This window comes from Halichoerus grypus, chromosome 9 (genome assembly GCF_964656455.1).
Source record: "Halichoerus grypus chromosome 9, mHalGry1.hap1.1, whole genome shotgun sequence".
Lineage (NCBI taxonomy): Eukaryota > Metazoa > Chordata > Mammalia > Carnivora > Phocidae > Halichoerus > Halichoerus grypus.
The window spans coordinates 2317984-2343376 of NC_135720.1; the positions used below are offsets into that span (position 1 = coordinate 2317984).

Below are 25393 nucleotides of genomic sequence, written 5' to 3' on the forward strand. Positions count from 1 at the left end.
TTTGTCTGGATCTCCTGCTAAATGTTCCAGGATGGTGACTCTGCACAGCTCTATCTCTGGGTCCTTCTGCAGCTCCTGCACTTCACTGGTAGCCAGCAAATGCATGCTCCCTGGATGAGCAGACAGCACTTGGGGAAGTGAGTATGTGACAAGCTCCTGCAGAAGCAGCCCAGATGGTGGGGAGGAGGGAAGCCGCCTCTCCGGCGGCCTGCGTGGGTGGGAGAACAGGGCAGGGCTGCAGAGCCCCGGGGTGGTAGGAAGAGTCACATCTGCAAGCAGGACCCCCGGCGAACCAGAAGACAATTGTCTTCAGATCGGAGACCAACACGGGGCTTCCAGTGACGGTCGCAACTGAGTTCCTTGATGGAGCGACGTGAGCACGACGGCTGCGGCAAGAATCCTGACCGCGCACCCGCGACTGGGGAGTCAAACCTTAGAAGAGACAGGATTTTTTTGTACATTACAATTTTCCCTGAGACAAGGGTATATTGCCAGTAAGCTTATGTTACGTTTTTAGTGCTTGAAAACATAAAGCAAACGTGACTCAGGATGCACGACCGCCGGTAGCTGAGTGATAAGTGAAGAAAGAACTGGTACGATGAGCTATCCGTCCAGAGATCCTCAAGGGGCTCCAAACTGTGATATTGTGAGACAGGAAGACGTCCCCACCGGTCTCAACAGAGAGGTCGGGGACTAGAGCTCTCCTGAAGTCCATTTGCAGGGGAAGCCATCGGGGTGTGGCCGGGCCCTGGGACCCCATATGCTCTCCCCGAGGGGTTCCGTCCCAGCCACGCGGATGGCCTCATGCCAGGTGAGGGCTCCTTGAACACCCCGCCACACCCATGGGGGAATCGGACCAGCGGTGGAAATCTGACTCAAGCTGGTCCCAATCTGCCTCTTTCTGTCCTAAGACTTTTGCTTTGGGACTGTGAGAACTGAAGCAGCCTTTGCTTAGGGATGGAATTGAAGGAAAAAATTTAAACATGAGTAGAGCAGTGGCTGAATCAGGTAACCTGTCTCATCGAGGCTGGCCCTGGTCGTGCCCATCAAAGGGCCCTCACCTTGACCTCACTGTGGCAACTCAGCTTAGCCACGATGGGCCAGCTCGGGGAATCGTATCCAAAGTGAACTCCAGCGTTGCGTGTTGCCCTTAGCAAACCCACCCCCTCTCTAGAAGCTTCTACTGAGGCTCATCACTGCCCCGGAGGACATCCCAGGTGGGAGCCCCGGGAGGCTGCATTAGCGATCCGTCCCAGCCCACCAGAGCCGTCTGTGCACCGTTAGATCGGAAGACAGCGGGCGGCACGGGCTGTGTGCACAACGAAGGGCTCTCAGAACACAAAAGAACCACATGGTGGAGGAGCGAGGACGAGCTACTTGGCGCATCCAGGCTGGGGAGGGCGAGGGAAAGATGCAGACGAGAAACTAGTGTGAGGACCAGGAGCATGAGCTTCCCCCTAAGTCCTGGCTCCCAGCCCACTTCACAAAACAGAGCTCGGACAGCAGGGATACAGTGAAATACCATGACGTCAACTGAATTCACCATGTTCAAAAAACCAGATATTAGGGATTACTCGGAAAAACACAATTTTGCATGTAGAACCCACACACACAGCCCATTTTCCCAAGAAAACTCGGTCCCGAGTCCAGGGGCAGCCAGCTGTCGGGTTCAGGCCAGCTGACCCAGCAGGTGCGCTGCCCGCGCTTGGCGGGCTAAGAACACTCGGGAGACGTCTCTGTGCGGAGGTTCTTGGGTCCACACCATCTGGGCATCCTGCGTTGGGAACGCGGGGCGCACGGCCCCCGGGGCCGAACCCAGGCCCCCAAAGGCCGAGTTGCCCTGCAGGCAATACGGCCTAAGCACAGAACCCTTACTCATCTTGTGAGTCACAATCCCTCCCGGTTCTCAAAACACATCATCAGCCTGATTTCTCCCCGCCGCAGCAGAAGCGCCCTTCCCCACCCTGTCATGGCCTGCGGTCCTACAGGGCGTCCCCGTCCCCGAGGGGCAGGAGGTGCTTCTTGACTGAACAGCACGAGGAGGTGTGTGGTCCCCTCCCAGCCGGGGGCAGCTGGTCCTGGGGGGCCGAGAACACTGTGCAGTCGTGCTGACCTCCCCTGAGGGCCGGCCATCGCACGGGTCTCAGGCTGGGGGAGGGGGGGCCCTGCCTTCTCTCCAGCGCACGTCCCCCTGCGGCCTGTGTGGAGCAGGACTCGGGGAACAGGGAGCAGAACATGGAGGAGCCCTCTGCACCGCTGGTTGCCAGGCTGCCTCGGGGGCCCCAGCCGCACGTCTCGCTTCTTTCCGGCTCGGCACAGACAGACCAGGCCTCAAGGAGCTGCTGATCCTGTGGGAAACCGGCTTGAGGCTAGGTGATCACGGTGGCGGTATCCCCACGCTGGCAAAGGATGGCCTGCACGGCACGCGGGGCAGGGCAGGGGACAGAGCTAGGCTCCGTCGGGAAGCGCAGGAAGCTGGGAGCAGGTGGCAGATACCCGGCGCCTGTTTGCATTCGCTTCGTAAACCACTGGCGTTGGGAGCAGGTGGGGCCCGAGGACGTTCAGGAGAAGCTCAGAGGGGAACAGGTTAATGATTAAATCAGAAGCCTGAAAATAATTTGGAGTCTTAGTTTAATGTTTAGAGTTCTTCATAACAAAATTTCTTTAGGTAAGTCCATTTTCCTTTAAAAACTTTTATTCTTTATAAAATTACATGCTTTTTCTAGACATACGGGCATAGTATACAGGTGAATCGACCAGAGGACACACGCCCCGGACTGCCACACTCCTGTCGTCCAGCGAGGGGTTTGCTGTGAGTCCTGCCTGTGGGCTCCCTGCATGTAGCTGTGCACAGATGTGTGTGTGTGTGTGTGTGTGTATTCGTATTCTCATATACCTATATGTGCATGATTTTTCTTTTTTTCTTTTAACTCTTCTAATTTCTTTTTTTTTTTTTTTTTTTAAAGATTTTATTTCTTTATTTGACAGAGAGAGAGAGCACAAGCAGGGGGAGTGGCAGGCAGAGGCAGAGAGAGAAGCAGGCTCCCCACAGAGCAAGGGAAGCCCGATGTGGGACTCGATCCCAGGACCCCAGGATCATGACCTGAGCCGAAGGCAGTCGCTTAACCAACTGAGCCACCCAGGCGCCCCTAACTCTTCTAATTTCTTAATGTTTTTATTGAAGTATAATTAACACACAGTGTTGTATTAGTTTCAGGTGTACAATAGAGTGAGTCAACATTTCTGTGCACTACACAGTGCTCACCATGCGTGCACCCCAATCCCCTTCCCTCCCCCACCCCCCCTCCCCCTCCCCCACAACCACCAGGGTGTTCTCTGCAGTTAAGAGTCTGGTTTTTTTTATTTGTTTCTTTTTTCTTTATTTGTTCATTTGTTTTGTTTCTTAAATTCCACGAGATGATTTTTTTTTTTTATTAAAATGAGCTTATGCTGTTTTTGTGTGAAAACCGAGACCTCAGTAGAAGACTTTATAAAATGTCCTCAACCACACCGGGCTCTCTCCTAGTGTGCCTTTCCACATCTCGCTGGCAAATCTTTCCCAGAGAGAGTCAAGTGGTTCCCAGATAAGCAGCCACCGCGGACTTGTAATTTGCAAACAGGTTGCGCCACTTGCGAAGGAGGTATTGTGAGTGATTTCCCAGGGCGCTTTGGAGAAGTCGGTCGTTCTCCTTGCCACCAGAAGCAAACCAGGAAAACGTCCAGCGTTCTCCAGGATCTAAGAAGGCATATGCCACGGTAATGATGGGAACTAAGGAGGCACAAAACTAGGTAAAATCGTCACGCGCGGCGTTATTTAGTCTGGGGAGATGTAATGCAAACTTTATGGACGTCTGTGTGTTGTGGGATCAAAGGCACACAATTATCTTTGGAGATTGACCAAGGTAATTTTACATCCCTGCAGCTTTGCCCAGGCAGACAAAATGATGGATTGAGAACTACCCAGAACATTCTGGCGTAATCACCACTCGCCCTCATCCAGGATCGTGGGCAAATGTGCATTTGGCCCTTGGCTGTCCCAGTGATAGGTCCAGCTTTCTCAGCTGCTCCCAGGGCTCAGTGGGACCCTGTTCAATCAGAGGGCCTCAGGCTCTGGTCTGCTGGGCTCACAAGACGCAGGGCTGGAACTTTCACTTTCTGTGGGGAGAAGCCTGGTCCGGCTCAGCGCCCGCGGCACTGAGCAGCTGCGGGTGGTGGGCTCTGTCGCCTTGGTGGAGGTGTGAGGCAGGGGGCCGATGGGCTCTCCCTCCCCATCCGTTCTATCACGTGACCTGCTTTCTTTAGGCGACAGTGGGTACCCCACCTGAACTGCTGTGATTTCTCTATTTGCTTCGTGGTTTACTGCCTGTTTCCTTCAGGGGTATGAAACCTCCGTGGGAACGGGGGCCCTTGCCGGCCAGCACTTGGTTGGCCTCAGCACCCAGAGCTGTCTCTGGCACAGGGCAGGCCGGGGCAAGCGGCTTGACTGCCTGCAGAAGGCGGCTGGGCCGCTCAGGCAGCAGAAGGCCCACCGGAGGGAAAGGGACAGTGCACATGGAAAACAAAGAGGCGTGTGTGCATGCATGTGCACGCACGAGTGTGCACTAAACGGGCGCCTCCCTCGCCCCCACAAATACGCGAGTGTGGCGTGAGGACTTTCCCCTCTCCGACTCCTTCATGTTTCGACACTGGCAGGGCATCCCAAGCGCTCACAGCGACCTGCCTGTCTCCTTCTCTCTGGGACAAGATGAGGCGCCTTGGCCTTTCCAGACGTGGTGGCTCGGGGGCCCCGCAGATTCCTGCCGAGGATGCGGGCTGCAGTCAGGCCGCTCACATGGCCCAAGTGGAAAGGCGTGCGAAGGACCCCGGGGCAGGGAAGACCCAGGATCTCAGCACGGCTCCCAGGGCTGACATGCTTCGTGAGCACTGTGAGCGTGAACATATTTCGGAATATTTCAGGTCTCTCTCTGGGCCCTGATTCCACTGAGTTTGTCCTGAGGAGGGTCTTGGCTCTCTCGGATAAGTGATGGGAAGGAGCTGAAGGGACCTCAGCTGGGGGAGGACAGGATCCGGGATGGACCCCAGCCGCGTCCAGAGCACCGTGGCCAGCTCGGTCCTCACAGCCGCCGGCCTCCCCCACCAGCCAGCAGGCCAGCCTGCCCCTCCGAGGCTTCAGCTGCTTTGAAACACTTGCTAAGAGATTAACAGAATGTTTTCTGAAGCCAGAGTTGAGAGAATATAAATTGCCCTTACTTTAAAAAAGAAAAAAAGCACCAAATACATTTATTTCCAAAGTGTAAGAATTCCAAACATCAGCAATAATTTGCTCCATTCCTTACAAATACATTGCTCATCTTTATTAGAAGAAAGTATAACTAATGAATAGGACAAATTTGAATTTGTGGGCTGCTTTTATTAACAAAAATATCAGGTCTAAATGTCAAGAAAATTGATATCAATTTGCTTATATAAGTAATTTCTTCAAAAGAACAAATCACTGATGAGACTTCCCTGGAAGTGAGAGCGATCTTTAGCTTCTCAGCAGGAAGTTTACTGATGCAAAACGTGATCCTGTAGGACTCACACCTCCAGGAGCTTTCCGTGTCGGCAAAACAGTGGCATCTAGTGGCTGGTAAAATCCCCGCCTGTCAAACCCCGTGAGTCTCCAGAACCTTCATTCTCAGCCATGTGCCAGATGGCGTCTTTCATTTAATACCCAGTAAGTGATCGTGAGGATTCAAGCAGATCTACAAAACCATCTTCCTTCCTCTAAGTGATAAGGTGTTGTTAATTGTAAGGAATGAAGTGATTATTGGTAGTTTGAGCCATTTATACCTAAGTTTTCAGCCATTGGAAGCTCCCCAGGCCAGTTATGCGTTTCTCATAATGCTGACACGGCTGACAGGCCAAATCAGCTTTTGGGTTTCTGGAATTCCCCACTCTCGTCCCCGTCCCAGCCACGTACCTGCAGGGATGTGTAAATTAGTGGACACACACTTCTCAGGCTGGGTCCCTCCGATTATGAGGAAAGTATTGTAACTTCATCTAAACTTGTCCTCATCACATGAACAGTTTGGGCACGGTCTTGGTGGGCATCTCTTAAGAAATATTTTGGGAGAGCGACATCACTAAAATGACGACATATGTTGTCTCTGACTTCCGTCCCCTCTCCCAAGAAGGACAACTAGCAACTACCAGAGAACAACACCCCTGAGAGAATCCTAGAACACAGGCATGAGGCTGAAGTACCTCCTGCACCTCAGAGACCAGGACAGACTGTGTCAGCCGGACAAGAGAAGCCGCCAAACGGCCATATGGCCACATGTTACTACATCGTCCCTCCCTTAGGCCAACACAGCCCCACATGGAGAGGTCTCCCCTGAGCCGCTGGTTCATCCAGTGGGAAAAGGGAATCCAGGGTAACAACTAGCCTCTCCAGCATTGTGGGTCATTTTGTGGGAGCCCCTAATCTGATTTCATACCATGGGGATTGCAGGGGAATGTGCGGGACTCAACCACTGGGAATTTGACTGTGCAAGGGAAGGGGGGAGGGGCTTGCCACACCAGCGCCGGGATCTCGGCAGACCTTGTTCATAATTGCAGTGCCCAAGTAGTAATCCCCACGAGAGATTTTGTTCATCTGCAAAACCAAGTCGGGGTTATGGTCTGACCAGGGAACTTAGTGGGGTGCAGATCTGCCTGATTTGGATCCTCGAACAAGGAGTTCTGCCAGCCCTGGAGCCCAGTTTGCCCGTGCCCAGGCAAGGTGCTGAGTCACAGCCCCACTCACCGTGGAGAGTGCCTTCTAGCCCCATTCGAGCAGAAGGACTGGCAACAATTCCTGGAAGCTGTGCAGCCCAGTGGTGCTCCAGCCAAAAGGCCAGCAGGCAGAGCTGATGGCCCCCAGAGCAAAGCCACTACTGAACGTAGAGACTTCCTGAGCTACGCACAAGCAGGGAAATCTACACACAGCTAAGTTCCAGGGTAGCTCTTGGTCCCTCCCAACCAGACAGCTTGTTTGGTAAATTGAGAGTAGCCTGGAGCAGCTCCTGCCCAGGCATAGGGCCTGAGACAACCCCACCCCCTGTGAAGAGGGCCTTCCAGCCCCATCTGGCTAGAAGGCCTGGTAGCAGTTCCTGAAAGCTGTGCAGCCCAGCTGTGCATGAGCTGAGAAGCAAGCAGGCGGGCTAATGGCCCCCGGGACAAAGCCAGTACCAAGCATGGATGCTTCCTGTGCTGCACACAAGCAGGGAAATGAGTACAATGCCAAGTCCCTGGGTTGCTCCCAGCCCCTCCCAACCAGAGAGCTTGTTTGGGAAATTGAGAGCAGCTTTTCCCCTTCCCTTCCAGGCACAGGGGCTGAGACAGAGCCCCGCCCACTGTGCAGAGTGTCTTCCAGCCCCATATAACCAGAAGGCTTGGTGACAACTCCTAGAAGCTGTGTGACCCAGCAGTGCTAGAGTGGAGATAAGGACAGGCACAGCTGACAGTTTGCAGAGGAAAGCTCGTGGCCCTATTCTTCCAGGAAACTTGGGGTGTGGGTTGGCCTGAGTTAAGGCAAGAAACAAAGAACTTCACCATCTTTAGAGTGGTTTCCCCTGCTGTTCCTGGCCATCCCTGCACATCTAATTCATGGCTCAGCTCATCACTGAATACAGCCTTCAACCTGTAAGCAACCTAACCAAAGTACATGGGAAGCTGCATAGCCTATTTAATAGTCCTATGTACAGTGGCACTTGAACAGAGAGCCTAACCTGTGACTTCCCCCATCTGCAGAGCAAAACAAGGGGCCTCCCCTAACCAGGGAATTCTAGCTTGATTCAGGTCCCCAAACCATGAGCCATACAGGCTCTGGTCCTGTTGTCCTGCCAGGGCAGAGAAACTAATTCATAGCCCTATTTAGTACTGAATGTAGTACCTAGTCCTGACCATCTAGTAAACCTGACCAGAGAATCCAGCCAACTGTGGAGCCCATCCTACTGCCTCACTTGAGGGGTAGGGAACCAAACCAGCAGTCTTTTTCAACTGTTCTCAGTCAATAACACAGCCCCAATTCCCATCCACAGAGCTGGAAAAGTTTCCTTGCCAAAAATAGGCCATAATATCAGGGCCCATCTCCCCAAGGACATTACCAGCAGACACACCCAGAAACCCAAACAGAGCTGACTGGTGAAGAGCTGTCTCTGCCAGAGCAAACCTGTAACATCTAGAAGAGGAGCTCAATTACTCAGATGCACAGATACCAATGTAATGAATCAAGGATCATGAAAAATCAGGTACATATGACACCACCAAAGGAAACTAATAAAGTTCCAATAACTGACCCTAAAGAAATGGAGATCTGTCAGACAGAGAATTCAGAACAATCCTCTTCAGGAAGTTTAGTGGACTACAAGAAAACAGACAGACAACTAAACAAAATTAGGAAAACAATGCATGAACAAAATAAGAAGTTCAACAAGGAATAGCAACCATCAAAACAAACAAACAAACATATGAAATCTGGGAGTCAAAAAAAATACAATAACTGGACTGATGAATTCAGTAGAAGATTTGAAAACTAGACTCAACCATGGAGAATAAAGAATCAGTGACCTAGAGGACAGGACATTGGAAGTTATTCAGTCAGAGGAGCAAAAAGAAAAAAGCGTGAAAGAGTGAAGAAAGCCTATGGGAATTATAGCACACAATGAAAAGAAACAATATTCACATTAGGGAAATTCAAGAAGGACAAGAGAAAGAGAAAGGAACAGAAAGCTTATTTGAAGTAACAATGGCTGAAAACTTCCCAAACCCAGGGAGAGAAATGGACATCCAGATCCATGAGGTCCAAAGGACCCCAAATAGGTTGAATCCAAATGAGGGCTACATTGAGACACATTGTAATTAAATTATCAACAGTCAAAGACAAAAAAATAAAAATAAAAAGAATTTTAAGAGCAGCAAAACAAAAGATGGAAATTATAAAGGAAGCCCCATAAGACTAGAAATAGATTTCTCAATAGAAATTTTTCAGGCCAGGAGAAAATGGAATGACATATTCAAAATATTGAAAGACAATAACTGTCAACCAAGAATTCTATACCTGGTGAAGCTGTCCTTCAGAAATGAAAGAGGAATAAAAACTTTACTAAACAAACAAAAGCCAAGAGAGTTCATTACCACCAGACCTGCCTTACAAGAAATGTTAAAGGGATTCTCTGAGTGAAGGAAAGGAATGCTATTAACATCAACAAAAACATAAAAAGATAGTGCAAACCTCACCGGTAATGATAAATATATAGCCATGGTCAGATTCTGCAATATGGTAATAGTGGTGCCTAATTCACTTACAACTCTAGTTTAAAAGTAATAAAAAAAATGAAAGTATTAAAAATAACCATAACTACAATAGTCTGTTATTAGTTATACAATATAAAAAATATAAATTGCAATAGCAATAAGCTAAAATGTGAAGGGGAGGAGAAGTAAAAGTATAAAGTTTATGAATTTTATTGGAGTTGACTTATTATCAGTTTAAAATAAGATGTTATAAATTTAAGATATTCTATGTCAGCCTCATGATAACCACAAGGGAAAATCCTGTAGTAATTGTACAAAAGTACATGATAAAGAAGTCAAAACATACTGATACCAAAAGACATTAAAACACACACAAAAAAAAGTAGGATAAGAAACAAGATCTATAAAATAACCAGAAAACAGTTAACAAAAGGACAATAGTAAGTTCTAACTTATCAGTAATTACTTTAAACATAAAGGGATTGAATTCGCCAATTAAAAGATATAAAATGGCTGGGTAATAAAAAAAAAAAAAAAACACAAGATCTAACAATATGCTGTCTAGGAGGGATTCACTTTAGCCTTAAAGACACACATAGACAGAAAGTGAAGGGATGGAAAATGACATTTCAAGCGAATGATAACAACAACAATAATAAAAAAGCAGGGGTAGCTATACCTACACTGGATAAAACACACTTTAAACTAAAAATGGTAAAAAAGAGACAAAGAAGATTATTAAATGGTGATAAAAGGGTCAATACATCAAAAAGATATAACAATTGTAAATATTTCTGCACTCAACATCGGAGCACCTAAATATATAAAGCAAAAACTAACAGAGCTAAAAGAAGAAATCAGCAGGAATACAATAATAGTGGGTACAATAATAGTGGGGGACTTTATTACCCTATTCTCAACAGTAGAGAGATCATACAGACAGAGAATCAATATGGGAACAACAGATTGGAACAACAACATATGCAGAGCATTCTATCCAACAACAGAATACACATTCTTCTCAGGTGCACATGGATCATTTTCTAGGATAAACTATAAGTTAGACCACAAAACAAGTCTTACCAGATTCTAAATGGTTGAAATTATATCAAGTATCTTCTCTGACCACAATGTCATGAACCCAGAAATCAATAACAAAAGGAAATCTGGAAAATTTATGAACACATGAAAATTAAACAACACTCACCTGAACAACCAATGGATCAAAGAAGAAATTAAAGGAGAAATAAAAAAGTTTTTTGAGACAGACAAAAATGGAAACACAACGTATCAGAACTTGTGGATGCAGGAAAAACAGTTCTAAGAGGGAAGTTCATTTCAATAAATGCCAATATTAAGAAGCAAGAAAGATCCTAAATAAGCAACCAAATTTTATGCCTTAAGGTACAAACTGAACACAAAGTTAGAAGAAAGGAAATAATAAAGATTAGAGCAGAAATAAATGAAATAGAGAATAGAAAAAAAAAAAATAGCAAAGATTAACCAAAGTAAGACTTTGTTCTTTGAAATGATAAAATTTACAAACCCTTATCTAACCAAAGAAAAAAGAAAAAGGACCCAAGTCAACTGAGTTATAAATGGGAAAGGAGACATTACACTGGATACTACAGAAATTCAAAGGATCGTAAGAGGCTGTGATAAGCAACTATATGCCCACAAACTGGATAACCTAATAAAAATGGAAAATTTTTTAGAAATCTATAAATTAACAAGGCTGAATAAGGAAGAAATAAAAAATGTGCACAGACAAATTACTAGTAAGGAGATTGACTCAGCAATAAAAAAAAATCTCCCAATGAAGAAAAGCCCAAGACCAGATGGCTTTGTCAGTGAATTTTACCATTCAAAGAAGAACTAACACCAATTCTTCCCAAGCTCTTCCAAAAAATCAAGGAGGGGGGCCATTCCCAAACTCATTTTATGAGGTCAGCATTATCCTGATACCAAAACCAAAAAAGGATGCTACCAGAAAAACAAACATAAAAACTACAGGCCAATATCACTGATGAATATCAATGCAAAAATTTTCCACAAAATACTAGCAAACCAAATTCAGCACCACATTAAAAGGACCACTCACCATGAACAAATAGGATTTACAATTTGGAATGTGAGGATGGATAGTCTGACATACATAAATCAATCATTGTGATACATCACGTTAATAGAATAAAAGAAAAGAATCATAATCATTTCAATAGAAGCAGAAGAAGCATTTGACAAAATTCAACATTTATTCACAATAAAAACTCAACAAATTAGGCACAGAAAAAACATATCTCAACATAATTAAAACCATATATGACAAGCCCATGGCTAATATCATGCTCAGTGGTGAAAGGTTGAAACATTTCCTCTAGGATCAGGAAGAAGACAATGGTGCCCACTCTCACTGTTTCTATTCAACATAGTGCTAGAAGTCCTAGCCAGAGCAATCAGGCAAGAAAAAAAAAGTAAAAGGTATCAGAATTAAAAAGGAAGAAGTAAAATTATCTCTCTTTTCAAAGGACATTATCTTATATATAGAAAATCCTAAAGGTTCAACCAAGAAACTATTAGATCTAATCAATGAATTCAGTGAAGTTGCAAGATACAAAATCAACATATGAAAGTAAGCGTTTCTATACACCAACAACACATTTTCAGAAAAGGAAATAATTGAAATTGATCCCACTTACAATAGCATCAAAAACAATAAAATATTTAGGAATAAATTTAAGGAGGTGAAAGATCTGTACTCTGAAAACTACAAGGCATTGATGAAAGACATCAAAGAAGACACAAATAAATGGAAAGTATCCCATGTTCATGGACTGGGAACATTCATATTGTTAAAAAGTCAGTACTACCATAAGACATCTATAGATTTAAGGCAATCCCTATCAAGATTCCAAAGGCATTTTTTACAGAAATAGGAAAAAAACTCTTAAAATTTTATATGGAGCCACAAAAGACCCCCCAAAGCCAAAGAAATCCTAAGAACAAAGCAGAAAGCATCACACTTCCTGATTTCAAGCTATACTATAAAGCAATAGTCATCAAAAGAGTATGGTACTGGCATAAAAACAGATGAATAAACCAATGGAACGGAAGTGAGAAATAAACCCAAGCATTATAGAGTTAACTAGTGTTTGACAAGGGAGCCAAGAATACTCAATGGAGAGAAGACAGCTTTTTCAATACATGGTGCTGGGATAATTGGATATTCACTTGTAAGAGAATGAAACTGGGCCCATATCTTATTCCACACACAAAAATTAACTCAAAATGAATTAAAGACTTAAATATAAGACCTGCCACCATGAAACTCCTAGAAGAAAACACAAGAATAAAGCTCCTTGACATGAGTCTTGGTGGTGATGTCTGGATGTTATGCCTACAGCATAAGCAACAAAATCAAAAGTAAATGAGTGGGACTCCATCAAACTAAAAAGCTCTGCACAGCAAAAGAAACCATCAACAAAGTGAAAAGAAAACCTATGGAAGGGGAAAAATATTTGCAAACCATATATCTGATAAGGGATTAATATCCAATATATGTAAAGAACGCATACAACTCAATAGCAACAAACAAACAAACAAAAACAAACAAAAAAGAATTTAAAAATGGGCAAAGGACCTGAATAGCCATTTCTCCAAAGAAGATACACCAAAAGCCAACAGGTACATGAAAAAATGCACAATATCTCGAATCATCAGGAAACTGTAAATCAAAACCATAATGAGATATCACCTCACACCTGTTAGAATAGCCATCGTCAAAAAGACAAGAGATGACAAAAGCTGGCAGGATGTCGAGAAAAGGATCCCTTATGCACTGTTGGTAGGAATGTAAATTGGTGCAGCCACTGTGGAAAACAGAATCAAGGTTATTCAAAAAGTTAAAAATAGAACTACAGTATGATCTAGCAATATCACTTCTGGGTGTGTATCCAAAGAAAATGAAAACACTAACTCAAAAATATACCTGTACCCCTATGTTCATAGCAGCATTATTTATAATAGCCAAGACATGGAAACAACCTAAGTGTCCATTAATGAATGAATGGATAGATAAGTTGTGTATATGGATACCATGGAACATTATTCAGACATAAAAAATGTGGAACTCCTACCGTTTATGACAACATGGGTGGACTCTGAAGGCATTATGCTAAGTGAAATAAGACAAAGGAAGACAAATACTGTATGATCTCTCTTACATGTAGAATCTTAAAAAATAAAGTTAAAAAATTTAAAAACTCATAGAAAAAAAATCAGACTTGTGGTTACCAGAGACAGAGGGTGATGGGAAAATGGAGGAAGGTGGTCAAAAGGTACAAAATTCCAATCACAAGATCAATAATTACTAGGGATGTGAGGTAGCGCATACAGCTACAACTATAACACGGCTGTACATATGTCTAGGAAATACAGGGAAGTTTCCAAATCCTAAGAGTTCATCACAAGAAAGTGTTTTTTTCTTTTCTCTTTTCTTCCTTTTCTTTTTATTGTATCTATATGAGACGGTGGATGGTAGCTGAACCTATTGTGGTAATTATTTTATAATAAAGGTAAATCAAACCACCATGCTGCCTACCTCAAAATGACACAGTGATGTATGTGAATTAATTCTCATTAAAACTGGGTGGGGGGAGCATTTTGTTCTGCTAGAGAGCCAAGGCAGATTGTAAAATGCTGTTCATTTAAAAAGCCGCTATTATGAAGGATAAAAGGGCAGAACCAGGAGGGAAAGTGGGAGCAGATAGGATGAAAGCAATTATTTCCATGTGAACTGACTACCAGAAGGACAGTTAGAGGGACAGGGATGGACGTGGCTTGCAAAGACAGGAGCAGACTGAGGCTTCGTGACATAAGCACAGAGCCAGAAGGGTAGCTCCCTGGAGTTGTTCCCCAAGAGTCAGTGAGCAAATCCCAGAAGGTGGTTCTGGTACGTTTGAACAGTGGGTAACAGAAGAAAACCTCAGCTGGGTCTTGTAAGATCAGAGTGGAAGTTGATTGTGAATAGTTATAGACAGGCCAGCACTGAAGTAAGCTAGAATGTTGCTGAAAATAAAAACGAAACCAGAGTTCATTAATCGATAAGATTGGTGTAAAAAAGTGCATGTTATGCTAAGTATTAGATTTCTTTAAATAACTGTTCCAAGTGGTATTTTCTGTGAAAGTTAAAATGTCATCTTAGCCAGTTAACATTTCCTGGTGATGACTATGTGTTAGGGCTATTCGGGGGGCCTTCACAATTATTAGCTTCCTGAACTTTTGCAACTCTCCCCTTTCAAGAGGAAAGCGGGTTTGGAAAGTGGTGCGATTCCCATGAGACTCTTGGGCAGAGAAGTGACGGGTTAGGGTTTGCACCCACTGGTCTCATTTGTGTCCATGTTGGTGTCTTTTAGGGACGATGTTGCTTGCATGTCTGTATTAAGATGACAATCCACGTTTTGTCTGTATGTAAAACCATTATTTTCCTAAAAATTTTATTTTCACAAGAATAAATCAAGCTGCAAGGGCTTTCTCGTGCTCTTCAAAAGGAATGACATGCTCCCACGAATGGCGGGCGTTGCCAGTAACCTAACCATGTTAGGTCACCATCAGTCTAGACTAAATAAAAATTGCTAATTTCACAGAACTTTGGAAACAATCTTCAAACATCAAGTTCACTAACAACTGAATGGAACAATTGAATGAACAATTGGATAAACGAATGATTTAGCTTATTAACTGTGAGATATGGTTAAGTTCTTTAAAACCAGATGGGTGCTGCCCAATATGGTAGATGCTGCAACAGGTAGCTATTTAAAGTTAAATTAATTAAAATTAAATGCAGTGATGAGTTCAGCTCCTTAGTTGCACGAGCCATGTTTCAAGGGCTCAATAGCCACATCTAGCCTGTGGCTGCCATGGACAGTGCAAAAAGTTCTCTTGGACAGCACAGCTCTATTCAAAAAATCCCAAATCTGTGATCTGTTCTGAAGCTCAGCTCCCTGTCTAGTCAAGTCTGAGAGTTCCAGTGACAATTATCAGAGCTCCCTTTGGGACAACATAAAATGATGCATGTAAAGTCCTTTGCAAATTGTAAAATGCTATACTCAGGAGGTGTTGTGGTTTTGTTTTTTTAATTATTGCAGTGTTGTAAAATCACATAGTCTTTGAGATAACCAAAACTTTGGCCCTTGGATCTTCCAATCATGTTGTCATTTTCAGAAGTTACGCTATATATCTTGAAGCCCACATTTACACTTTGTTCTTCTTTTTTTTTTTTTAAGATTTTATTCATTTATTTGACAGAGAGAGACACAGCGAGAGAGGGAACACAAGCAGGGGGAGTGGGAGAGGGAGAAGCAGGTTTCCCGCGGAGCAGAGAGCCCGATGCGGGGCTCGATCCCAGGACCCTGGAATCACGACCTGAGCCGAAGGCAGATGCTTAACGACTGAGCCACCCAGGCGCCCCTGTACTTTGTTCTTTAAGACTGAAGTACATCTACATTCTGTACTATTGACGATTTCTTTTAATGCGAAAGGTACCATCATATATATATATACACACACATATATGTATATAATATATGTGTGTGTTTGTGTATGAAAATGATTATTTTACTGTAAGGACTTTATCTAGAAATTAATAGGGGAAAACTGCAAGTACGTACAAGCTGATAAAAGTCCTAATCTTTTGCCCTGTTAGAAAGTGGTTATTGTAGATCACAGAGAAGGTGAATGAGTAACAACCCCCATGGTGCTTCCTGGCGTCAGTGATAACCAAGTCCATTAACGCACAGGGGCCTTAATGAGCTGCGTGCCTCTCACACAGAGGAGAGAGAGAAGGGGACTTCTTGGTACAGACTGCTCTTCCTGTGCCCCGACTGGTTTCTTTAAGGGAACTACGACTCTACGTGTCCACTGATGGGTGACACCTTTCATCGGCATGATGGAAAGAAGCCTGAAGAATGTCCTTGTGGTTTCTTTTGGATTTCTGCTTCTCTTTACAGCCTATGGAGGTCTGCAGAGTCTGCAGGTAAGTGAGAACACTTGTGCGTGAACGTCTGTCTCTTGGCCTTCAAGAATCCCCATGGTCACAGAAGACGAGGAACGTAGAATTTCTGATTAACCAGTTCACCCCCAAATCCTCTCAAACAGTGGTTTCTATATGCGAGCTTGCAACACACAGCCTCACCCCGCCAGCAGGATTGCACAGCAGAGAGCGTGTGCTTGACCCTTGGACAAGGGGTATGGGTTGACTTAGTGATGTGATAAGACATTCTTCACCTTTGGATAGTTAGAGACTCAGGATGAATCATGGTGAATTCTATGGTTTCAGGACTTTGGCTTTGTGGTTGGGGTAGTAACGTGAATTTATCAAGTTTCACTAAATTATATAGATTCTAAGCCTCTTTAAGCAATACAGTGAATTTGGACAAAGTGGTCTCTATAAGTTTGACCCCTATGGTACTCTTTCCTCCTCGGGCCTCTCTAAACAGCTGTGGCAGGGGTCACATGTGCCTGGGAGTAGATTTGCTATATATGTCCCCAGATAGTTACTTTTTTTTTTTTTTGAAATGTATTTGGCATAGGGGCAGCCGTCCAGGGAGAGCAGACGACTCCCCCCTCCCCCCCGCCCCCCACACACCCAGGTCCTCCCCAGTCTGCCTGGGCTCCTGGGAATAGAAGCACCCACAATTGTTGCTGAGGCCCCTTCTTCCTTGGAAGACCTGAGATGTTAGGGAACCAGACCTCCAACTCTGGCGTGGGGCAATCCCCCCCCCGCCCACTTCTCTGCCTTCTTTCCTAGACCTGACCCAACATGTTTCCTTGCTTGCTGATCCAGAATATGTAAACATGGTTTAACTAGGACTCTCTCCATCAGTCAGGACTGGCCTAAGCAAAAGAATGCAATGACATGGACAGAAGTGACCTTAGGCATGGCTGTGTCCCCACGATGTTGGGGGCACCTGCCTGTCCCTTTGGCTTTCATCTGCTCAGCTTCATTCTCAGGCCTCCAGGGGGTGGTACAGATGGTCCCAGGTGTCTCCAGGGTCCCAGCCCTGATCCGAACTCACCCCTGGACCCGGGCGCCCACCTACAAGCGTCCCCCTGCTGCGGCCCTCTCACTCCTGTGGCTAATGGTCTCCTACTAGTCATTCAGATCTCCACTTGGATGTCCCCCCCTTCTCCCCCTTCCCTGCTCCCTGGAACCAAAGTCTGGATGGGGCACACTTGTGTGTACTCCCCTAGTGCTGTAGCAGGCTCTGCAGTAAGCCCGTGAGTCCCTGATGCCGGGAGGATGGTCACTACTCTGTGACCATGTCCCCCTGACTAAGACAGTCCTCAACACACAGGAGGCAATCAATGGATAACTCTGTGCATGAAAGTCAGCGGTGCATGCTAATCTCCAGCTTACCTACCTTCCCAGGCTCTCCATGGGCTTAAAGATCCGACCCTACTCCCCAGGACTGAGCCGGGACTCCTCACGGTGTAGTCTGGCAGGCTGCCCAGCCTCATCTTCCCAGCAGAGCTTCACGGCTCTGGACAAAGCAGCTAAATGTTCCCTGCTGCCTCTCAGCTCAGGACGAGGCCCATGCAAACTCATCCCCCACATCTCCTGCCTCCCACACCTCCCCCCCTTCCTCAGGTTACCCCCTCATCCTCCAGATCTCATTTGGTCTTCACTCCTTCTAGAAGGTCTTCCTGACTGCACTGGGCTAGCTTCCCTTGCAGGACTCAGGCCCAGTTGCAATGGCCTGTTCGTTGGTGTTACTGACCCCCGTCAGCTCCTGTCCACTATGCACTCCTGGAGGGCAGTGGCTGTTGTAATTTCCTTTGGTTTCGCTAGGGCAGTGCACGGAGCCTCTCCTGGTAAGTGCTTAAGGATGTATTTGTTGGGTGACTTAAGTGAATGTCCTACTTGCTTATGTGAGCAGGTCTTGCATAATTCAAATTTCACACGCACACGTACTCATCCGCATACAGTATTCTGCAGGTCTGCTCTTCTAACACATGCAGACGCAGGTGTTTGAACACCGGCATTCACGTAGAAAAGAAATTTGCTTTTAAAATTTGATTCCCACTTTGGCTACTGAAATCTGTCTTCCTTTTCAGTGGTTTGCAGTCAGATTTCATTATAAGTGACCAACATACCTTGCTGATTTGCAGCAGCACTGTGTGTGGAGGAGAAATTCTAGTGCACAGAAGTGCTGTATGCTTCTCATGAACATACAAGGAGCCAAGCTCAGTAACACAGGAGAATTTCATACGTTTGTATTAAGGAAACAAAAGGCTCAGGCTGAACCAACTCTCTCACTCCACACTCCTAGCAACCAGAGTCGTAAGCGGAAATTTCCAGATAACCCCTAAGTCAGAGCAGAGTGCTCAATTTCCATCTTCCAACCAGATTTCAGAATTTTCATGACTAGCTGTGGTTACTTTCAGTTTCAAATAATCCACAAATACAGTTATGTACCCGCTTTGGGCAAGGCATCGGGAGACATTTGGAAAGAACAGAATATTGCCCATGTTGGGGGATCGTTGTCAGCTGGGGTGACGTCGCGGGTCACCAGGTGGTATTGCTAGAGGTCAGGTGAAATTCTAGCATAGGATCAAAGCAGCGGTCTCTGTGGATGACGTTAGCCTGGAGCCCTTGGAGACGCTTGATCTACACTTGAAGAATGGGAACCCTTTGAAAAGCGAGGACAAGGAAGGTCAGAGCACGTCGAGGGGTGGGGCAGGAAAGGAAGAGAGAAAGAAGAGAGAATCTTGGAGTGGTGGGTGCTATGCAGAGCCAGAACTCAGCCCAAGGGTTTGGGGTCCACAGTAGACAGAATGACAGTGAGGAAGTGCCAGGGGGCTGCACCTGCCCTGTGCAGGGTACCTTGCCTCAGGACATTGTCTTGTCAGAAGGGGGACCAGCTAGGAAGGAATGTGAACAGTCCAGGCATTAAAGTACCAGCTTCCAGATCATCTAACTATCTAGCTGTGCATATGAATCTACAAGGAGACAATGTCCCCATCTTTATCTCTTCCATGGGGAAAATCACACCCATTTCTCAGCCTTAAAGGGGAGGAATGCAAAGCTGTTCTATTGACGGGAGCAGATGCCACAGAGGGCATGAGGCCCTCTGCCCCACCATGACCCCAGCACCGAGGGCCTCGGGTTTCCCCTCCCTAGTCTCTAGCAGCAGCTGACTCTCTGTTGGGACTGTGCTGGTTTCCCCCCACACTGCACCTGTCAGCTGGGAGGGGGCCGCCCACCAGGGAAAGCCTATTGCTGGTGGTCTCAGGAAACTAGCGCTGACCTAGAGCTCTTTCCCCTTGGCCACCGGCCTCTCTGACCCGGGTGGTTTTGTCCCCCACAGAGCAGCCTGTACAGTGAGGAAGGCCTGGGGGTGACGGCACTCAGCACGCTGTATGGCGGGATGCTCCTGTCCTCCATGTTCCTCCCGCCGCTCCTGATTAAGAAGTTTGGCTGCAAGTGGACCATCGTCATCTCCATGTGCTGCTACGTGGCCTTCTCCCTGGGCAACTTCTACGCCAGCTGGTACAGCCCACACAGCTCCCGCCCTGCTTCTGGGTCAGGCCTCAGGTTCAGCTGCCCGATGACACCCCACTGCATCCACTTTAACATGAGTGCTGCTTCCTGAAATTCCTCTCTGCTCCTGGACAGGATAATGTGGAGGTTTTCTTCCCATTTTTTTCTCATCAAGATGTCTCTGTCCCTTTTGCTGGGCCCATCTCCTCCCACCAGTTCCCAGCCATGACCTTCCCTCAAGTCTGTTGTGGGCCTTGAGCTTCCCTCCCTGCACCAGGGCACTTTTGTGGCCCCAGCAATGAGAGCTAGACCCTAAGATATCCAGGGTGAATTTCAGGGGATTTAGCAGAATGTGACCAATGGACCCATTGGTCCCACCATACCTTCATCCCACCACAGAAAGTGAACATGGCAGGGCTGGAGCTGGTGCGGGGGCCCAGCCTGAGCCCTGCTTACTCCCTGATTGAGAGGGATCCTCCGGGACCACGCTGTAAGAGCACCGGCCCCTCGCTCTTATTCCCAAGAACACACCTGTCAAACATCTCTTTGGAGGGATGCCCGTAATCATCCATGATTATGGTGACTTCATATTCTTCTTTTTATTACTGCCATAGAGTTTTCATACAGAGTCCTCAATGGAGAGGGTGAATCAATCAATCAATGTTTCAAAAATGAATAAATCATTTTAAACGTACAGCTGTTAGAAATACTCAAAAACCACCCAGCCTTACTTGTAATCTCAGCTCATTGTAGTTGCTTTCAAACACAAAGAAGTTCACTGGCAGTGAATTTCTCTCTTGCTAATGAACCTGAACCAGAAAGGGCACTGGGTTTAGTCATTTATCTGAGTCTGACGGATGGTGAATCCATCAACATAATAATGCTTATGATGCACTAGGCATGGAGCCTCCTTCTCCACAGAAGCAGGGAAGAACGGAGGAAGAAGAGGCATTGTCTGTGTTTTATTTTACAGGTACACCTTGATTCCCACCTCCATACTGCTGGGCCTTGGAGCAGCCCTGCTGTGGTCCGCTCAATGCACGTACCTCACCATCATGGGAAACACACAAGCAGAGAAGGTGGGAAAAGTTGGCAGAGATGTGGTGAATCAGTATTTTGGCGTCTTCTTTCTCATATTCCAGTCATCCGGTGTGTGGGGCAACCTGATCTCATCCCTGGTGTTTGGCCAGATGCCTACCCAAGGTAAAAGGGAATAGGGCTCAGTGATGGCCCCTGAGAGGGGCCCCCATCCCATCCACACACATCTTTATTCCATGACTCGGGCAGGTGAACTACCTAAAGACGTGGTTCTCAGCTGCCTGTGCCCCGGCCTCTCCTGGTTCCCAGCTGTTCTCCAGGACAGTCTGTGCAGGTCTGAGGGTCTGTCTTGTCCACAAGTGCCCCAGCAATTCGGACCCTGCCCTCCCAGGGGCAGGGGGAGCACTTGCAGAGCAGTGCCCGGGGGAAATGGAGGGTCACTGACAGTGGAACTCGGGTTCATGGAGCTATCGCTATCCTTTTAGACCAAGAACAGGCTCAACTGATTTATTGTCCCACTGAACTGATCCACTGTCCAGTGTCTTAAATGTTCCACATAAGACCAGTTGTCCCTTAACTGATTTCAACATCTGATGGCTGATGTCTTAACTCACGTCTTTACCTGACCTTGCCCAGACATGGCTGTAAAGTGTGTATCTGTTTAATGTCTGCACCCTTTGATGTCTGAGGATTTAAACCAAGGGCAGAGGAAATAAATCTCTCCAATTCTCACAGGCAACCTTTATTCATGGGGTGAGACGAGGGGGAAGGTCTTAACTCCTGACTCTTACCAGGATTATCCCTATCTCTCTGTCCTGGTCCTCCATCCTGCCATCCCCTATGAAGTCCCACCTTTGGGAAACTCCAAAATCCTCCTTCTCCTGTTTCTCATGTGATGTCATCACTTGCTAAGTGCATCTGAAGAAAGGAAACCATCGGGTGGATGGATACCCATTTTTACTCAATATTGCTTATCAAGGTCAGCAATAATACAACAGAAACTGGGATTAAGGTTCAGTCTCTACAACACGACTGGTGCGAAATGGAGTGAACAGCTTTACTTTTAAAGACATTCAGGCAAGTGAGCTTAATTCTCCAAGCGATCTCCAGACACAGACTCCGAGGAGTGAGGCATCCCAAGAGCCCTGCAAGGCTTCTCCGCCTCCCTCCAACCTGCCTCTCATTGTCTGTGCTGCAGGCATCACCAGCCAAGTTCTATGTGATGAGATTTCTATTATGACAACTGTTCTTTCTCCCGTGACATCTCCCCCCTCTCTCCAGAGACTCTGACGTGGTCTGAGAGTCGTTGATGGTACACATTTTATTCTTTTAGCAGATAGGGAAACTAACACTCAGAAGAGGTAGGAAAGGACCTGCTCAAGGTCACGGAATGGCTACAGATGAATCTGAAAGAGACCCCAGGCTTTCTGACGCCTATTCTAATGCTAATGTACCTTATTTCTTCTTGATTAGTTTGGAAACGGTGAGCATTTTCCTTATGTCCAGAAAGTCATACAACAAGCAGCCAGCATTTATGGCTCATTTGTCTCGTGTCTAAAATCACGCCTACAGATGTGTGCCCAAGAGGAAGTGTGTTTTGAGGTACTTGGTCACACAAGCCCACATCCCCTGACTTCGACCTATCGTGACTCTTGCCTGTGGGGTGTCCAGGCTCCTGCTAGCCACGCGATTCATTCCTCATGCCCCTGGTCCTATCCGTTTCCTGTGTTCTCATGTCACCTTTTTGCTTCCGATGGCACAGAGGCCATCCCAGAGGAGCAGCTCCTGTCTTGTGGGGCCAGTGACTGCCTGATGGCCGCGGCGTCCACCAACAGCACCCAGCGTCCCTCGCAGACGCTCGTCTACACCCTGCTGGGCATCTACACGGGTACGTGCTCACAGAGGGCGGAGCCCCAAGGAAAGCAAACCTAACTCTTTCCTGTGTTGAAAAACAGTATCTTCTCAAAGTGTAAGTATTCCTGCAAAATGTGTTCAGCGGGGTTGTACTCAGGTATTCTTCATATGAAATCAAATACAGCAGAACAGGGCTATCTAACAGTTTCCTGTGATGATAGAATCGTTTTTCTTTTGCAAAGTTCAATACAGTAGCCAGTGGCCATGTGTGCTTATTTATATTTTTATTAACAAATTAAAAATACTGTTCCAAAGTTACAACGGTGGGGATTGTTGGTCTCAAGGAACAGCCCAGGCCATGGAAATGCATTTCCTGCATCCTCAGCCCCCACATGAGGTTCCCCGCTGCGTGCCTTCACCAGCTCTGCCCACAGCTTGGGAGGGGCTGGCTTTGTGAACCTGGTGGTCCCAGGAACGCCCGGCCGCCACACGGTGTCACATCAGGCTGGTGAGATGAAGCAAAGAGAAAAAATAATTCAAGTCCTCTTTAGAGGTTGACGGGCCTAAGCTATCGGACTAGAAATGGTGGCTGAAAACCGTTCTGAGGGGTTTTCACTGCCTTTCAGAGAAGCGGGAAAAGCATCAGGCTCTTGGCTGATCTGTGGCTCCCAGAGCACTGAGTGTCGTTAGTGTTGCCAGAGACGGGAACCTGGCACAGGTACACGGATATCCTAAAACCAGGGAGGACTGAGAGGGCTTCTGGGTAGAGGAAAAGGAGTAAATACTAGCCCTCAATCCAAATAACACAGGGGTGCAGAAAGAGGGGCAGTCACACCCGTGGGATTAGGAGGGCACAGGTGTCCCTCTGGGGGAGCGAATAGTTGTCTTGAATGGAGTGTGTTTGCATAGTCAGCCCATTCACGTGGTTCAAAACGCACCCCCGGGGAGAGGGAAAGCCCCCTCTGTAATCCCCCTGGCTGGTCCGGCTGAGACCACCCCCAGTCGGTCGTTCCTGGACCCAGTGGCCCGTGTGACAGCGCGCCTCACGCCCTTCCTCTCTGAAGGCAAGCAGCTCCGCACAGGTCTTTCCCTCAGCTGCTCCCCGTGGGGATTGCCCACCTTAGCGGATAAGGAGCTGCTTCGTTCCTTGTCTTCGAACGAGCAGTACCCCTTGTGTTCGGGATGCACCCAGTTCCCAGCCCCCCTGTTGTGGGGAAACAATAAACATAAAGCTCAGCAAATGATAACCTCGTAGGACTTGTGGTCCCGAGAAGGGAGACTGGCTCCTGCTGGCAGTTACCTGAGGGTGAGGACGAGGGAACAGTGGCGGTGAGGGGCGCGGAGGGCCCCGGCGTCTCGCAGGGTGTGTGGTGCGGCCCGGAGGCTCTGCTCAGCCTCGGCAGCCTCGCTTCACTTAAGCAGGATTTGAAACCGATGCCCCGAAGGAGAGGAGTAGCCGGTGGTTCCCGGCTCCTGTGAGCCCCCAGCACCGGCCCTGTCTTCCCACCAGGGAGCGGCGTCCTGGCGGTCCTGCTCATTGCCGTGTTTCTCGAACCCATCAAAGATGCTCAGCAGGAAAGTGAAGGAGAGAAGTTACCTTTTTGGTCCGCCCTGCTGTCCACCCTCAGGCTTCTTCGAGACAAGCGCCTGTGCCTCCTGGGGCTGCTGCCCCTGTACAGCGGATTCGAGCAAGCCTTCCTCGCGGGCGACTACACCAGGGTACGAGAGGACTGCACGGCACGCGCACCCCAACACCCGTGCGTCTCGGGGCCCCTGCCCTGGGGCCGGCTGGGGGGCGCAGCTGCTGGGGCTGGAGAGCGGAGCCTTTGCTTCAGGAGCTCAGCGTCCAGGTCACTGCCCCCGTCCCCCCGGAGCTCGGCCTCATCTGCAGGGCCCAGCTCTCACTGGAGAGGTGTCTTCAGGGAAAGGGCGCAAGCTCTCCGGGAGTCATCCCCTGTGACAATTCCTTGTGTTAAGCCTGCCTGCAGCTCACGCTTTGCCCTTCTTTTAGGGAAAAACATGAAACCCACGAGGAACACTGGAATTCCTTCCCATGCTAGTTTTCAAATTATGCCTTTCAATCTGGAAATGGATTGGCTCTCGGGCACTGTCGCCCTGTCTCTCCCTAGACGCCTGCCTGCCCACGTCGTGCATAGGGAAGGCCTCTCTGGGGGCAGGCCAGCAGAGAGACACCTGTCCCCCGGGGCTGGCACAGCAGGAATGCGAGGCCACCGTCCACCACCATCCCTCGCGGCCTCAGCATGCTCACGGAGGTTTTGCCTCCATAGCTCCCCACCCACGTGCTTCGTGTCCTGAAGATCGTCCTGGGGTGCCATGGGAGGGATGCCTCAGACAGGGGTGGTAGAGAGCGGAGACTCCCTTTTCCAGAAAGTGCTGGTTGGGAGCTGGGGTGCCAACGGGCCGGAGAGCCAGGACCAAGGCTGCTCCTTGAGGATTGCCCTTCCTTGACCAGGAAACTTCTCTAGCTTCGTGCCCACCGCAGCTCCCTCCCAGGTAGACGTGCCGAACTAGCCAGATGCCCAGTTAAATCTGAATTTCAGGTTAACCACAAATATCTTTTAGGACACATACGCTCCATGCAGGATGCGTGCGTCCTAGATTCTCTCGGGTCCCCCCCGCTCCTGGGACAGTCTTGACGGAGAGTCTTGGAGTTCCAAAGAC

General features: G+C 47.5%; 1 protein-coding gene across 8 annotated transcripts in view; it reads left to right on the forward strand.

Annotated features, from left to right (window-relative positions):
* The first annotated feature begins 3652 nt into the window (after nucleotides 1-3652).
* Nucleotides 3653-25393, forward strand: part of UNC93A (unc-93 homolog A) — a 35421-nt gene continuing 13680 nt past the window's right edge. Inside the window, exons 1-6 of one of the 8 annotated variants that reach the window (XM_078054464.1) lie at nucleotides 3653-3789; nucleotides 16175-16312; nucleotides 19647-19828; nucleotides 20793-21022; nucleotides 22620-22745; nucleotides 24222-24430. In XM_078054464.1, coding sequence (XP_077910590.1) covers nucleotides 16223-16312; nucleotides 19647-19828; nucleotides 20793-21022; nucleotides 22620-22745; nucleotides 24222-24430 — 837 coding nt within the window. In that variant the 5' untranslated portion in view covers nucleotides 3653-3789; nucleotides 16175-16222. Of the gene's footprint in view, nucleotides 3790-16076; nucleotides 16313-19646; nucleotides 19829-19906; nucleotides 19967-20792; nucleotides 21023-22619; nucleotides 22746-24221; nucleotides 24431-25393 lie in introns of those variants that run through there. The other 7 variants (XM_036095692.2, XM_078054465.1, XM_078054462.1 and 4 more) reach the window with 7 other exon arrangements.